The 15,569-nt window shown below is 47.2% G+C and overlaps 1 protein-coding gene across 1 annotated transcript; it reads left to right on the top strand.

The window, feature by feature from the left end:
* Positions 1-14,951: 14,951 nt before the first annotated feature.
* Positions 14,952-15,215, top strand: LOC118623059 (10 kDa heat shock protein, mitochondrial-like). Its single transcript, XM_036250641.1, has one exon. The coding sequence runs from the start codon at positions 14,952-14,954 to the stop codon at positions 15,213-15,215; it is 264 nt and encodes an 87-aa protein (XP_036106534.1).
* Positions 15,216-15,569: the final 354 nt, after the last annotated feature.

The following is a 15,569-nucleotide window of genomic DNA, read 5'->3' on the forward strand; positions in this document are numbered from 1 at the left end:
GGTAACACATGTGAGATCTGTGTGCTTGTTACTAAGCTACTTTCTACTCTGCTTTGCGACGCCAAGGTTGGCCCTCAAAAACCACATTGCCCCTTGGCCGCATGACTCCAGCTGTGCCAGTAGAGGGTGGTAGAGAGCACAGCTGTGGCTGGAGGAGGGAGCTGCATTCCTATTTGCTATCTGCCTCATCACTCACTCAGCCACATCCCTTCCCCAGGCAATGGCCCAAGGAGAGTTTCCCAACACTTTGATTCAGCCAGAGGTCTGAGATTCAGAGCCTCCATATCCCTGTTTCCAGACCCTCCCCTCTCTTCTCTAGTCCCAGAGAAGGTGCTGGATGGTCCTGCCCAAAGCGACGGCCTCTGATACCTGACTGTTCCTTCTTTGACATTTGTCTTCTTCAATATCTACTTAGGAATTCTCTATATTAAGTCATCTCTGGCAAAATGAACGGTGTGCTCTCTGTCCCTTGACTGGTTGTGATATAATGCATTTTGTTCTCACATAAGATCAGGGTCTCCACCGTTATTGAGGGGTAGATTTGTGTCACCCACAAAGAAACCTACATATAACCTATGTAACACCTGCATTTGATGTAACTGTCCGCAAACATTTTGTGTATTTTAAGGGAACGATGTTTTGATAGAGGCTCCTAGATGCATGCTTTGGATGTTATTTAAGAGTTTTGTTTTAATTTGAGTTATTAATACATCTTTTAAGAGTATTAGCTAAAATTAAGGTCCTGGCTGAGTAGCTAAGTTGGTTAGAGCATCATCTGATATACCAAGGTTGCAGGTTCGATTCTCAGGTCAGAGGTCAGGGCACATACAGAATCAAACAATGGATGCATAAATAAGTGGAGCAATGAATTGATATTTCTCTCTCTCTCCTCCCCTCTTCCCTCTCTTTCTAGAATCAATTTAAAAGGAAGAAGTATTAGCTAAAATTGAAAAGAGTATTGCAGTTAAGATGAGCTTACTAACCAACTCATCGATCAAATCGATTAGATACAGGAGTCACATTAAAATATGTAATTGTATAAGCTACAAATTATTCCACATATTTTGGTCATAAACATTGAGAAGAATTAGTCATTTGTATAACATACAAGTTTTTTTTTTTTTTTTCTATCAGTGACCAAGACATAAATAAATACCTATTAATTTATTATGATAAAAAATAACTATCTGAATTTAGGATGACTGTACTGTCACAGTTAATTTTTTGCTACCTATTTTTAGAGCAGTCTATACAATAAGAAAAAAAATCAATTTAAAAGTATGTCACAGCATCTTTAGGGACACATTAACTATTGGAACTTTCAGCCACACAGAAGTCATAAAATTAAAACACATTGACTTAGTCAAATACGTTTCCGTTCTGTTTTTTGTTTTGTTTTTTATCCTCACCCGAGGACATTTTTCCATTTTTTTGTTCAGGTAAAGTGGGAGGGAGAGAGCGGAACAGAGAGAGAGAGAGAAACATCGACGTGAAAGGAACACATCGAGTGGCCGCCACCCGCACAACCAACCAGGGCCGGAGACAAACTGCAACCAAGGTACATGCCCTTAGCGGGAACCGAACCCGGGACTCTCCGGACCACAGGCCGACGCTCTAACCGCTGAGCCAAACCGGCCAGGGCACGTTTCCGTTCTGTAAGGTGTATGCCTGCCTCTCACTCTGACATGTTGTTCTTTGTCTTTGGTCACCCCAAATCCCCCCAGTGTTGATAATTCATCAACTCTCAAGTCTTTGACCACACCATTGACTTTAGGCTCCAACTCTGTGACCAGAGACTCAGCACGTTTCACAAAATCAATTCAGCCACTGTCCGCCATACCGAGCGCAACGAGGCCGGCGGGAAGGCGACATGGGACAGAGAGGAAGGAGGGGGACGTAGGGAAGAGACGGGTCGTTTTCCGCCTTACGAGGCCTCTCCCCTCGTCCTTACCAACAGGTGGAGAGATGGGGCGCTCTCAGCAATAGGACCACACATCGCAGACACACTGGAAGCAGCTGGAACCTGTAACTGAGTTCTGTTGATGAAGTGTGATTCGAAGGGGGCCTTCCAGGCTGTTTCATCGGAAGGCAGAGGGCGGAATTACACCTCTGGGTAGGGTGGGTGAGATGGCACTAGACAGCACTGCTGCGGGAAGAGCTGTGACATCCAGAGGACGTGCGGCGTGCGAGCCTGGAACAGGGCTGGAGACCGGCTGTCAGCAGCTGGCTGAGCGGGGAGACCGCGAGCTGAGCAGCGACTGCAGCGCTGGTTCAGCCACAGCCAAGGATGCGGGAGAGTCCAGCCTTTCGTCACTTACTGAGACGGAGGAAGCGAGAGGCTGAAGGACAGGGAGCCCACTCCCCGCTCTCTTTCCCCACCGAGAGGTGCACCAGGTGACCGTCAGGTGCATGAGCACACATGTGGGTCGCCCACAGTCGACGGAGCCCTTAAGAAAAGTCTCCCGCAGTCTGATGGACCTGGGGTCGGGGGCAGTGAGGGGGGCTGGCATTGCAGAAGTGCTGGTATGCGGCAAAGCGGGGACAGTGTCTGGTCCCCTGTCGCCTCAGGAGGCCTTGGCCAGAGACACCTGGAGGGGACCTTGGCCCAAGGCCTAGATAAGGAGATCTAGGACCAGGTGTTTAAATCTGAGAAAGGCCTGGCTGCCCGAGGGCCGAGTCCTTGACCACATCTCCCTGGAGAGACGTCAGCGCTGGCTGCGCACCAGGTTGGTGGGAGGAGGTGGCTCTCCCTTTGAGGTCCGTCAGGGGAAGGTTTGCAGTGGCCTACGGTGGGCCCGGAACGCAACAGAGGTTCTTATCAGGAGCCGAATCCTTCCGGCGTGAAATAATTTCTGCACCGGCTTGGACTTTGGGGTCAGTCGATGACTCTAGGCAGGCACAGGGGCTGAGATTCTGAGCCTTGGGCCCGTGGAGGGCATCGCGGGAGGACGGAGGCATCCACAGTGTTACGGAGGAACTGGGCAGTGCCCAGTTCGGGGCTAAACGGGGCACGAGTTGAAAACCTCGGTAGAAAGCCCCTGAAAAGCATAACAGAGCTACCAGCAGCCTCATAAGACAATAACACATTGCAGAAGCCGGGAGAGGTCAGAGACAATACCCAAAGCTCTGGGCTGGGTCCAGGTTGAGCTGGAAGTCGGACATGTGTCACTGCAGCTGCGATGTGGTTGTGACTCTGAGGAATTACAGTTCTGCCTCTTGAGGCCAGGCTGCTTGAGCCCAGCAGGGGCATCTGCAGAAATACAGCATCACCTCAAGACTCTATCATTTTTTCTTTTTTAACTACAGAATAACTAGCATTTAATAAACATTGTTAGACCACAAAGTGAATATCATGACCAAAAGTAAATTGAATAAAATAGAAAGAAGCTCACAGATGCCTGGGATACTGGTGTTCTCTGACAAGGACTCAAAACCAATGAGGATTAATATCTCACACCTAGGAACACAGTGGAAAGATGGAAATTTAAGCAGAGGATTGTCACCTATAAAAGGAGAGAAGGCTTCTAGAACCACTGACCAAAGAATCATTGTATCAGCAGAATGAAGACCGCAGAAGACAAGACTGCAGAAATGCACACCTGAATGCACCATGTAAAGGTCAAGCGCAAAGAGAAAAAAGTAACATTAAAAGTGAGAAAGTTGCGGGAGGTTTTGAGACCAATGAAAGATCTAATAGACATGCAACTGAGATGCTAAAAGGAGAGAAGGAAAAAAAAAACACAGCAGAGGCAATATTTTAAGAGGATTTCTCCAAAGGCTAATGCAACACATCAAACAACAGATCATAAAGTTCTGCCACACAGGCACGAGAGATACAGAGAAAGCCCACATCCAGTAAATCCACGGAGCAGCAGACTGGAAACCTTAAGGAACCGGGGGAAAGAAAAACACCTTTGCAGGGACAGCAGTTAGACATACAAGCTGGCTTCTCAGAGGAACTATCGAAGCCCGAAGATACTGCCGGGGCATATTTTAAGTCCTGAAAGGTAATAATGCCAACCCAGAAGCCATCAATCAGCACAGGGTCCTCCGCAACTGAAGTGATGCAGATGTTCCCAGAGAAAAATACCGAGCTCATTAAAAGAAACGCTAAGTGGAGTTCATCGGGTAGAATAAATTATATCCTAGAGGGAAACATAGAAATGTAATCAAAATGTAATCCATTTTAAAAATATACAGGTGATAAATGAATATTGACTGCAAATGAAACAGTAATGATGGCCTTGATTGAAATAACACGTTAGCATTAAAATATAGGACAATAATTTTACCAAAATTTAGGAAGAGATGGAGTTCAAGTGTCCTGCGGTTCTATCATAATAAGGGGAAGTGGTAAAAACAATAATTGTTTGTTAGATTGTAATATATCAAAAATGCATGTCATTATTATGATTATTGCTAAGAGAACAGTAAAAGTAAGTTTAACAATTTAATGGAGCAAAATGGAATGGTAATAAAATATTTTATTATGAAAAAGGCCAGAAGAGAAAAAATAGAACCATAAAACAAATGGGTTAAATTAAAAACAAAGAGTGGTGGAGTCGATAGGAGCCTATGTCAGTACTTGTATGAAAAGTAAATCAGTTCAGCTCTCCAGGGAAAAGCAGTTCTGAGAACCGCGACACCATGTGCGTGCTGGGACCTGTTCTGTTGGGTACAGGGGAGCCAAGTCACAATCGTCCCCTCCCTTGGGGAAGGGTCCACCCCAATTTAACTGATGAGGTTGGGCAGGGCTCTCAGTGGGGAAAGGAGGCAAAGGCGCCCTGAGGTGCGGGGCACGTCCATGCACTGCTGCTGCTTCGACACCTGCAGTCGATGTTCTCTACGGTCGGGCTTCTCTGTTCCAGCTTCTCTGCTCCAGGCTCTCGGTTCCACGGGCCCGAGCGGGAGCCCATGATCCCACACTGCCTGCCACTTACCCTCTGTGGGCGCGTCGGAGGACACCTAGTGCCCTGTCCTCTCACAGTCGCCGACATATCGATGCTGTTTCGTTAGGTGGGAGTCAGAAGCCTGTCACAATACCCTGAAGCCGAAGGTAGCACAGCTCTGCTTGCAGGGGGGGCTCATGAACTCCCCAGTGGTGCGGGGCTCCCCCTATGAGTCAAGCCTCTGGGACGGCGTGGATGGATTTGCACCACGCAACCCCCTGGACTCAGCTGGAAACAAGGGTTTTGCAGCCTCCACCACCGAAAGGACAGCCTCGAACCGTCCAGTCTCTGAGGGCGGGGTGCAGTTTGGTCATTTGGTGAGATAACCTGACACAGGTACCACCCTGACTCCCGGAGAGCAGCATTCACTGCTGTGCTGCTGAGCTCTCACCGAAACGGAGTATCTGACCTGTGGCCCCGGCTCCGCAGTCTGACAGTTCGGGGTGGGACGTTTGGGTTGAAGTCAACCATCTGCTATGTATTGTGCGCTCACCCCATCTGTTCTTTATTTTCCCTCTTCTTTTGTATAAAAATAATTACATTATTTTTTCTCTGTTGGCTCACTTCCTATGGCGAACAGCGCATAATGCCCTCGTGGTTGCTTTAGGGTGTATAGTGTGCGTCCTTAATTTATTACAGTCTACTCCAATCATATTATATTACTTTATGTTTACTGTAAGAATCTTAAAATAATAGACTTCCATGTCTTCTCTCCCAGCTTTAGACTACTGCCATACATTTGACTACTTAATGTATTGTATATTTCATTACATTGTGATTTTCCTGGCTCTGAGCAGTCTGTTCGCTTTTCAAGAGGTTTCTAGAATAAAGACAACGGTCCTCATACTTCCCCGTGCTGTGGCCATTTCTGGTGCCCTTTATTCCTTTGTCTAAATCCTGCTTCTACCGTGCACCATGTCCTTCCACGTGAAGGAAGCCTCCTTCGACTTTCCTCTGGTGGAGAACCGTAGGTGATGAGTCCGTGAGGCCTCGGTCCGTGTGTCCGTGCTGAGCGTGTGCGTGGCTGCTGCAGGGCACGCAGAGGGTACCTCACACCGGAAGACTGAGTGTCTTAAAGATGTTTAACAGCCCCTCCCGCAAGATCCAACCTTTCCACCCTTACATTTACCCAAGAGAAACAAAACTTTATCTCTATTTGTACTATCCCAAACTAAAGATAACCCAAGTGTTTATCAACTGGGAAATGGATAAACACGGTGTAGCATATCCGTGCCCAGAATACTACTGAGCAATAAAAAGAAATGGTTATTGATGGAATACACAACTGTATGGATACATTTCAGAATCATTATTCTGAGTGAAAGGGGTCAGGAGGAAAGAGTACATGCTGTATGAGTCCATGCATATCAAGTTCTAGTAAATTCAAATAACCGATGGTCACAGAAAGCGGATCAGGAAGTGCCTAGAACAGGGACTTCAGAGAAGGGTGGGTTACCACGGGGAAGGAGGAAATTTTCTAGTATAACTGAACTGTTCAATATCTTGACTTTGATGATGGTTTTATGGGCATATATAGAGAGAGAAATATGTCAAAAATGATCCAATTGTGCAATGTAAATATGTCAAGTTTATTATAGTTTATATTTTGATGTAAAATGAATAGAAGTATATCAATTTCCATTTGAATCATCTGTCTTCGGTCCACAGTATATTAGATTCAAAATGAAAATGTTAAAATGGAATACAATTTTCCTACACCTACTGTTTGATGTTTCAACTTCTCGTTAAATTATTTAATTTTACCTAAATGTTGGTAGATTAAAGTTTCTTATCATTTGGGCACGCCGGGATTTTTCAATATCTTTTTAATCCTCAGTGATACATACAGATGAGTGGTCTCAGCCAAGAGTGAAGCGGGGTTTTGCCCCTCCCCCCCAGAGGCATTTGCCGAGTCTGCAGACACCACAACTTGAAGGGTGCTCCCGGCACCTACCGCAGAGGCCAAAATGCTACCAAACGTCCCACAGTGCAGCACAGCCCGACGTCCAGCCCAAACGCCAGGGGCACCAGGCTGAGAAACTCTGATGTAAGTTATTTGTTTCTTATGTGGGATGATAAAAAACAAAGAGGAATGTGCTAATATAGAAAACATCTATTATAAATGCAAAAAAAAAAAAAAAATCCAAATGAGTAATAAGTTAATTTTGTTTTGCTGTAATAAAAGAAAGCAAATAAATAAAAGGAAGTTTTTAACAAGCTTTTATTTTGGAAGTTCGCACATTTAGGGTAATGTAATACTATGGCACCTTTTAAAAATAATAATAATGATTTAAAAGGGGGAGGGAGGTTATTCCTAATAGCTAGGTAACTCCTGAAAAGGCTTAGAGAAACTCTATAAAATGTTTCCAGTTAGAAGTTACAATTTTTGTAGCTGGGACTTGATTACATTTTGTAGTAATTTAAACAGTGATGACGTCTTAAAGTATCTAAAACAATGGGAATGGCTCTTGCTGCCCCGCCCTTCTCCCGACACCTGTCTCTCAGACCCTCTCGTTCCCCTTGTTCCGCTGCAAATCTTTTCGTGAAAACAACCAGACCTCAGGAAAATTACAGCACAGCCACTGGAAGAAGTACATATTACGTACGATTGTGGTATTGTTCGACTCTTTTAGAAATTATTTGTTAGCAGTAAAAAGTGTTCAAGGGATCCACTTAGTACATCTTTTTTGGAAGATAATGAATTTAGCTCTACCAGTTAAATTCAGGCCGTGACTCTGAGTACGTTTTGAAAATGCATATTCCTAAGACAGTCAGAACCTTCAGAAACGTCCTGCCTGGCCCGATTCCGTCCAAGGTAGTAGAAGTCACTCGCCTTTTCATTGTTATCACATGACAGCCTTAGCTGCATGGATCTATTCTAAACCCTCTCTAAAGTTTAGACATAAACATCGCAGTAGCACAGGCTCATTTAAGATTAGATACGGGGTATCTCTCTAAATGTTTTCGTTTGCCCAGTGGGAAAAAAAAAAGAAACTCTGAAGCTTAATCCTGTTAACGAGCTTTTGGCAAACACAGCCACACACAGTTTACAAACCCTATCTCGCCCCGGGTTCACGGCCTGCCCTCCTGTCCTCATTGCACGCCGCCAACCCTCGTGGCTGGGGCTTCCTTCTGCACGGGCGGTGGCGAGGGGGCCTGGGCTGCGGAGCTTCGTGTTTCAGGGCGACCATCTCATTCAGCGCTGCAACGCTAAAGCAGTTCATGCGCTCAGCATACTGTGCAACCCGAAGCCACTTTATGCAAACAGTCTCCTGCCGCCTCCCCGTCATGGCACCGTGAAGGGTCCAGGAGCCCTGAGACGTGTCCCCGGGAGAGAACATGAACTCACAGTCGACCAGGCAAGTGTGGTTCCTGTCCACATGCGTGTTCATGCTCACAGTCAACAGCCGCAGACACTGCACCGAGTTCAGCCCAGAGGAGCCACTGGTGGAAACGGCAGAAGAAATGCACCTCCGGAGACCAGCCTGGGATGCGCTGTAGCGTGGAAGGCTGTCAGGGAATGCAACCCCCGCCTGTCTGTGCTCCACGGTCACGTAGGGGCTGCAGCGTGGAAGGCTGTCAGGGAATGCAACCCCCGCCTGTCTGTGCTCCACCGTCACGTAGGGGCAGCAGCGTGGAAGGCTGTCAGGGAATGCACCCCCCGCCTGTCTGTGCTCCACCGTCACGTAGGGGCAGCAGCATGGAAGGCTGTCAGGGAATGCAACCCCCGCCTGTCTGTGCTCCACCGTCACGTAGGGGCAGCAGCGTGGAAGGCTATCAGGGAATGCAACCCCCCGCCTGTCTGCTCCACGGTCACGTAGGGGCAGCAAAGAGAAGACTTTGCTTTGGGAATGTGGATGACTAGCTTTTTTTTTATTTTTATTTTTAATCCTCATCCGAGGACATTTTTCCATTTTTTGTAAAGACAGAGCGGGAGGGAGAGAGAGGAAGAGAGAGAGAGGGAAACATCGATGTGAAAGGGACACATCGAGGGGCTGCCACCCGCACGACCAACCAGGGCCGGGGACAAACTGCAACCGAGGTACATGCCCTTAGCGGGGGCCGAACCCAAGTCTCTCCGGACCGCAGGCCGACGCTCTGACCGCTGAGCCAAACTGGCCAGGGTAGGATGACTAGCTTTAAAAGAAGAGCTCATATACGTGTTGTAATAAAATCAGTGGGCCCTGGTAATCTAACAGGGAGACTGCCGTGGAATAGTAGGGAATCACCACCATGTTGTGGGCAGGACCTTGCCCAGTACGATTTTTCTTGTACATGAAAACGAAAAGAGCTGATTTAATTATGTGGGTAGCATTTCCGGTCAGGGTGGCGGAGAGGTAAACGCGGTCTCCATCCTCCCACAACCACATCAAAGTTACAACTACACTACAGCACAACCGTCACTCAGAACCGCCTGAACTCAAGCTGGATGGAAGTCCTACGACTACGGAATTAAAGCAGCAGCCACATGGAGACTGGTAGGAGGGCGGAGGGGACGGGCCGGTCCCACACCCACGTGTGGCGGATAAAATCAGGAGGACACCTCGGCTGGGAAGGTCCTCCCTGAGGACTGAGGGGTCCCCGTCCCACACCAGGTGCCCCGCTCAGGGTCCCCGTGCCAGGAAGAGAATCCCCATCACTTCTGGCTGGAAAAACCAGCAGGGACTGAGGCTCAGGGAAGCTGAATCGGCTGGAGCCCCAGGCAGCTCCTTAAAGGGCCCGCGCACGGACTTATCGGACTCGCTCCCTCTAAGCTCGGAGGGGAGGCAGCTCGAGGGGCGCCAGAGACACACAGGGAAGAACTGAGCTGTTTGGCACTAGAGCGAGGGCTGGAGAGGGGGCTTTCTCCGGGACAAACGTGTTGTCAGAGGCCTTTGTTCCTTTGGTGAGCCCTTCCCGGGGGCGGCAGACAGAAGCCATATCTGGGACTCCTGCAACCTGGCTCACACTGATAGCCCCGCCCTGCTGACTCCCTGAGGCCCCACCCCACCCAACTTTCAGGCCCACCCAAGCTGTTGCCACTTGCTTAACCATAGGATTGGCCTGTCTTGGATCCTGCTTCAGGTTTTCCTAAATTCTTTCAAACAAGCAGCATCTGGTCTCAGCGAGCCCCATACCTCTCGTTAAGTAATACACTGAAATAAACACAGGGAGGCAGCCAAAATGAGGAGACAAAGAAGCAGGTCCCAAATGAAAGAACAGAACAAAGCCCCAGAAAAAGAACTAAGCAAAATGGACATAAGCAACCTAACAGATGCTGAGTTCAAAATACTGCTTATAAGGATGCTCAATGAACTCAGTGAGGGCCTCAAGAACATTAAAAAAGACCAGTCAGAAATGAAGGAGGCACAGTCAGAAATGAAGGAGGCACTAACTGAAATAAAGAATAATTTACACAGATTCAATAGTAGAGTAGGTAAAGCCAAGAAGCAAACCATTGATTTGGAATACAAGGAAACAAAAAACACCCAATCAGAACAGCAAAAAGTAAACAAAATCCAAAAAAATGAGGATTGTATAAGGAGCCTCTGGGACAACTTCAAGCGTGTCAACATTCGCATCTTGGGGGTGCCAGAAGGAGAAGAGAGAGAACAAGAAGTTGAAAACCTATTTGAAACAATGATGGCAGAAAACTTCCCTAACTTGGTGAAGGAAACAGACATACAAGTCCAGGTAGCACAGACAGTCCCAAACAAGATGAATCCCAAGAGGCTCACACCAAGACACATCATCATCAAAATGCAAAAGGTTCAAGACAAAGAGAGAATCTTAAAAGCAGCAAGAGAAAGGCAGTTAGTCACTTACAAGGGAGTTCCCATAAGACTGTCAGCTGATTTCTCAAAAGAAACTTTGCAGGCCAGAAGGGAGTGGCAAGAAATATTCAGAGTGATAAAAAGCAAGAACCTACAACCAAGATTACTCTATTTTACAAAGCTGTCATTTAGAATCGATGGCCATATAAAGAGTTTCCCAGACAAGAAAAAGTTAAAGGAGTTCATCACCACCAAACCATTATTATATGAAATGTTGAAGGGTCTTTTTGAAGAAAAAGATAAAATATATGAACAAACAAAATGGCAATGAATACATATCTATCAGCAATGAAATCTATAAACAAAATGAACAGGCAGAACAGAAACAATCTCATAGATAACAGAGAACATTTTGTTGGTTGCCAGATGGGAGGGGGGTTGGGGGAATGGGTGAAAAAGGTGAAGGGATTAAGAAGAACAAATTGGTTGCTAGACTGACAAACCTCAAAGAGAAGGGGGTTGGGGGGTGGGGGGGTGGGAAGAAATAAACCAAAGAACTTATATGCATAACCAATGGACACAGACAACAATGTGGGAAAAGGCGGGAGGGAGGTGGAAGTGGGGAGAAGGGGGTGAATGGGGGAAAAATGAGGAACATCTGTAATGCATTCAACAATAAAGATAAAAAACAATAATTATGTGTGTAGCTATACAGCAGAGCATCATAAAATATTGCCACTATTTTTATTATAAATATGATTTAAATTACTTTTGCATAGCTTAAATGTCCTCACTTTTTAAATTTAAAAACGGTGATTGACATTGGTACATCCAGGCAAAGCTGAGATTATTCCAGGGGTACTGTCAACGCCTCTCTCTTTCAAAGTGGCCACCTCGCCCAAGACAACGGTCACCAGGGGACGAGTGAAGGCAGGGGGCTCATTTCAGGCTCAACATATTGAACATCTGCTCAATTCAGGGGTAACGCAGCCTGGGGTCTGATCGTGCCACTGTATCCTAAGAGGATGCTAGAGGACTGGCGAGTTAGGAACAGATGCGTGGATGCCCGGGGGAGATATCTTTACGTCAGCACACACTTTCTGCTTGGCTGGGGTTCCTTTTCCAGGAAATGTCACCATCTACGTGCTTTATAAATAAATCAGCATAGTGCGAGTCTATGAGTTCTTGCCTCAGTGGCAGATTTTATGCTGACGTGTTCCTGTGTAGTGACCGCCTACTGGGATAACAGAACACGCCCGGCTGTTGACCGCCTCCAGCCTTCGTTCAACGCATCACACGGTAAACGCTACCCTAACTCGGTATTAACATAGACTAAGCTTCTGGTAGAAAAAAAATCCGAACTATGCGAGGCAGTAGTAATTTTGTTCCCGGGTGTTTTCTCTGAACGTTATCAATGGTTACAATATCGAACCATGAAGATAACCCAGGAACCTGTGATGTCACCAGGAAGGGCTGTCAGCACTGTGTGCGATGCCTGCTGGCCACTCTGTTTACAAGAGTGCTTTACCGGGTGAGCGCCAGTCCAGAGAGAAAGTTCCTCATTCACTTCTGGACCACAAGGCATTTCAGTACTGTGGAAGGTGCTGCACGTGTCAGTCCTATAGAACGTTAAATAGTGTGACCGCCAAGTCATCTGCAACAGCGTAGGCAGGACAGAGGATTCGATCACTGTCGTTGGAGGGAGGGCCAACTTGCAGCTGGACCGCAGGAGCTAAGGGGACAAAGAAAACTCTCTCCCTCTCCCATGTTGGCCCCCTTCCCTCCTGCAGCTCCGGCTCCCAACACTTGGTGAGCTCAGGTCCATGGGGCCCCCCCACAGACGCCCGAAGAAAGACGAAACTCGCCCGCTTGGGCCACGTGCCCACTCCCGGATGAAGTAGCTGTGGCCATGAGGACACGTAGGCCGTGCTCTTGGCCAGTAGAACCTCAGATGAGCATAACAATAACAGCTGTCTGTCACTTGAGCACACACGACATGCCGGGCGCAGTTGTAAGTCGTGTGTGTACACAGTAATGGACTTTATCTCATAACTCTGCAGGGCGGGCGCTACTATGATTACTATTGTTGTGTGTGGTGGGAAAACGGACGCATGGAGAGTTTGAGTGGTGTGCCTGAACTCTGCGTGACTGCATGGGGCAGTGGTCCCGTGCCATGTGAGCCGGTGCCACGTGAGCCAGTGCCACGTGAGCCAGTGCCATGTGAAAGCAAACAGGTGAGGGCTTCGGAGAGCCTGCGTTCACCATGTGGCCACTATTTCACGGTGGCAGGAGGCGGGTGCCGCTGCCTTCTGGTTCAGCCCTTTACTGAATGCTGCCTCTTAGACTCTGACCCTGTTTGGAGCCTGCTGCCGAGTTTGTGCTGGCTCCAGGCTGTGTCTGCCGTCGCCTGTGTGTGTGTCCCATTCAGACTCAAACCCCAACCTGCAGAAGATGGGAGTGTCCTCAGGGCCGTCCCTGGCGTTAGAGGGTGGGTGCTTCGGCCGATCATCTTTTCTCCTCATTTCTCATCCCCCTTCCTCTGTCTGGATGCACATTCAAAGAAATTTTATGATAGTCTATTCAGCATAAAAGCTTGTCATTACCAGTGAGAACTGTCAAAAGGTAAAGGCCTATTAACTATCACATATGTAAATAACAATGACTGCTCACTGAGAGTGAATGGGCTGGGTGAAAATGGACAAACTTACTGTGTCGTGCATGATACGCACAGGGAATAGCGAATTCTCAGCAGAAATGTGATTTGAGAAGAAATTGATAGCTTTAAGAAGTCCATGTGAGTGGTTCCATCAACTTTTACATTTGCTAACTCTCTGGTGCTTAGAAATATCAGAAGTCTACTAGATCATCTAAATATAGAGGTAGCATTTTTTCACCTTAATATAGCATTTATATTTTTTAATTTTCCAAGGCACACCAACATGTGTTTTTTGATTTCTATTTTGTCCAAATGGAAGGTGGGTTATTTGTGCCTGGATTCCCTGCAGATGGGTAAATCAGGAGATGGATAGAATGGAGGAATAAAGAATTCTTCCGATGACTTGGAGATAAGCCAAAATAGGAATGATTTGAGAAACGTAGAAGCCAGTCTTAATAGGTGTATTATAAAATAAGTGGAAACAGCCTGGCCAGTGTGGCTCAGCGGTTGAGCATCGACCCTGCACCGAGAGGTCACCAGTTCGATTCCCGGTCAGGGCACATGCCCGGGTTGTGGGCCCGATCCCCAGGGAGGGGCGTGCAGGAGGCGGCCAATCGATGTTCTCGCTCATCGATGTTTCTATCTCTCTCTCCCTTCCTCTCTCTCTAGAATCAATAAAGAAAAAAAAATTTAGAAAGAAACTGAAAATTAATGAAATAAATAAAATGAATAACTAGAAAACGTTATCGAGGCCCACGTGCTCACAGTTCCTTTGACCTTGGGCTCCAAGTAACTGGTGTTACCATGTAAAGGAAGCATCATTCTCTTCCATTTTCATAGATCCGGTGGAATATATTGGGGGCTAATGCTTCTGGTTAAAGCCACACAAACTTTTATGTCAAATGTGAAAAGTATCTTCTTAGGGTGTCTGTGTGTTGTCAAGAACGTAAGGACAGGGACAGGGACAGGGCCTCAGTGAAGGTGGGGACCCGGAGAGGCTTTCAAATCTCGTCTTTTTTTCTTTCTCTGAACCAAACGAACTTGAACACAAGTGTTCACACACTGCGAAGGAAGTTTTACGCTAGAGCTCATCAGACTCCCCTATCTCAGTAACCCTCAGACTTGGCGAGACGTGGCCGAGGATGGAGGAAAACTGGAAAGAGCACCATTCCACCTCACAGGGCTTGAAGGAAGACGCCTGCATCGTCACTGTTCTCCTGAGTGTGTGTGGGGGGGTGCTCCCTGGGGAACACGTACTGATCAACTCGTTCTTAGACACCACGGGGACACACACGCATGGAGCTATAAATTCGGCTTCGTGAGCCGGGACGGTGCCTACAGAAGCCAATGCCAATCTGTTCTGGAGAGAACACCCCAGGCTTCAAAGCATTTCCACAGATAGTTGCAAGCAAATTGAGCACCTCGTAGCACATTGATATCACACAAACGTATAAAGAAACAAGGCACTGGGTGGCGGGGCGAGCGGGCCTGCGCCGGGCGGCCGTTGCCCAAGTTCGTGTGCCCAGCGGGCCGGCTGCAGGGCTGTCCTTGCGGCCGGGGCCTGAGCGGAGACCGGGCTGCAGGGTCCAAGTCATGGCAGGACAGGCGTTTAGGAAGCTTCTTCCCCTCTTTGACCGAGTACTAGTTGACAGGAGTGCTGCGGAAACTGTAAGCAGAGGAGGCATTATGCTTCCAGAAAAATCTCAAGGAAAAGTATTGCAAGCAACAGCAGTAGCTGTTGGATCGGGCTCCACAGGCGAGGGTGGAGAGGTTCAACCAGGGAGTGTGAAAGTTGGAGATAAAGTTCTTCTTCCAGAACATGGAGGCACCAAAGTAGTTCTAGACGACAAGGGTTAATTCTTATTTGGAGATGGTGACATTCTTGGCAAGCATGTAGACTGAAATAAACCACTGTTGAAATGGCACCATGGGACGCTGCCCATTCCACTGAAGGTCTGAAATCTTTCATCATGTAAGTCATTTCTGTGTCTCTTTTATAATAAACTAATGCTATCCAAACTAATGACATCCAGTGTCTCTTAAAATTTAGTTTCACTGTACTGATCCAAACATTTCCAAAGAAAAATATATTTAAAAAAGAAAGAAAGAAAAAGAAACAAGACGCTATAAACAACACCGGAAGAAATTACAAATAGCAACATCTGGCCTGCAAAGACACCGTTCATGGCAATCATGGGCATTTTATAAAAG

Source organism: Molossus molossus, unplaced genomic scaffold (genome assembly GCF_014108415.1).
Source record: "Molossus molossus isolate mMolMol1 unplaced genomic scaffold, mMolMol1.p scaffold_m16_p_9, whole genome shotgun sequence".
In the NCBI taxonomy this organism is placed as follows: Eukaryota; Metazoa; Chordata; class Mammalia; order Chiroptera; family Molossidae; genus Molossus; species Molossus molossus.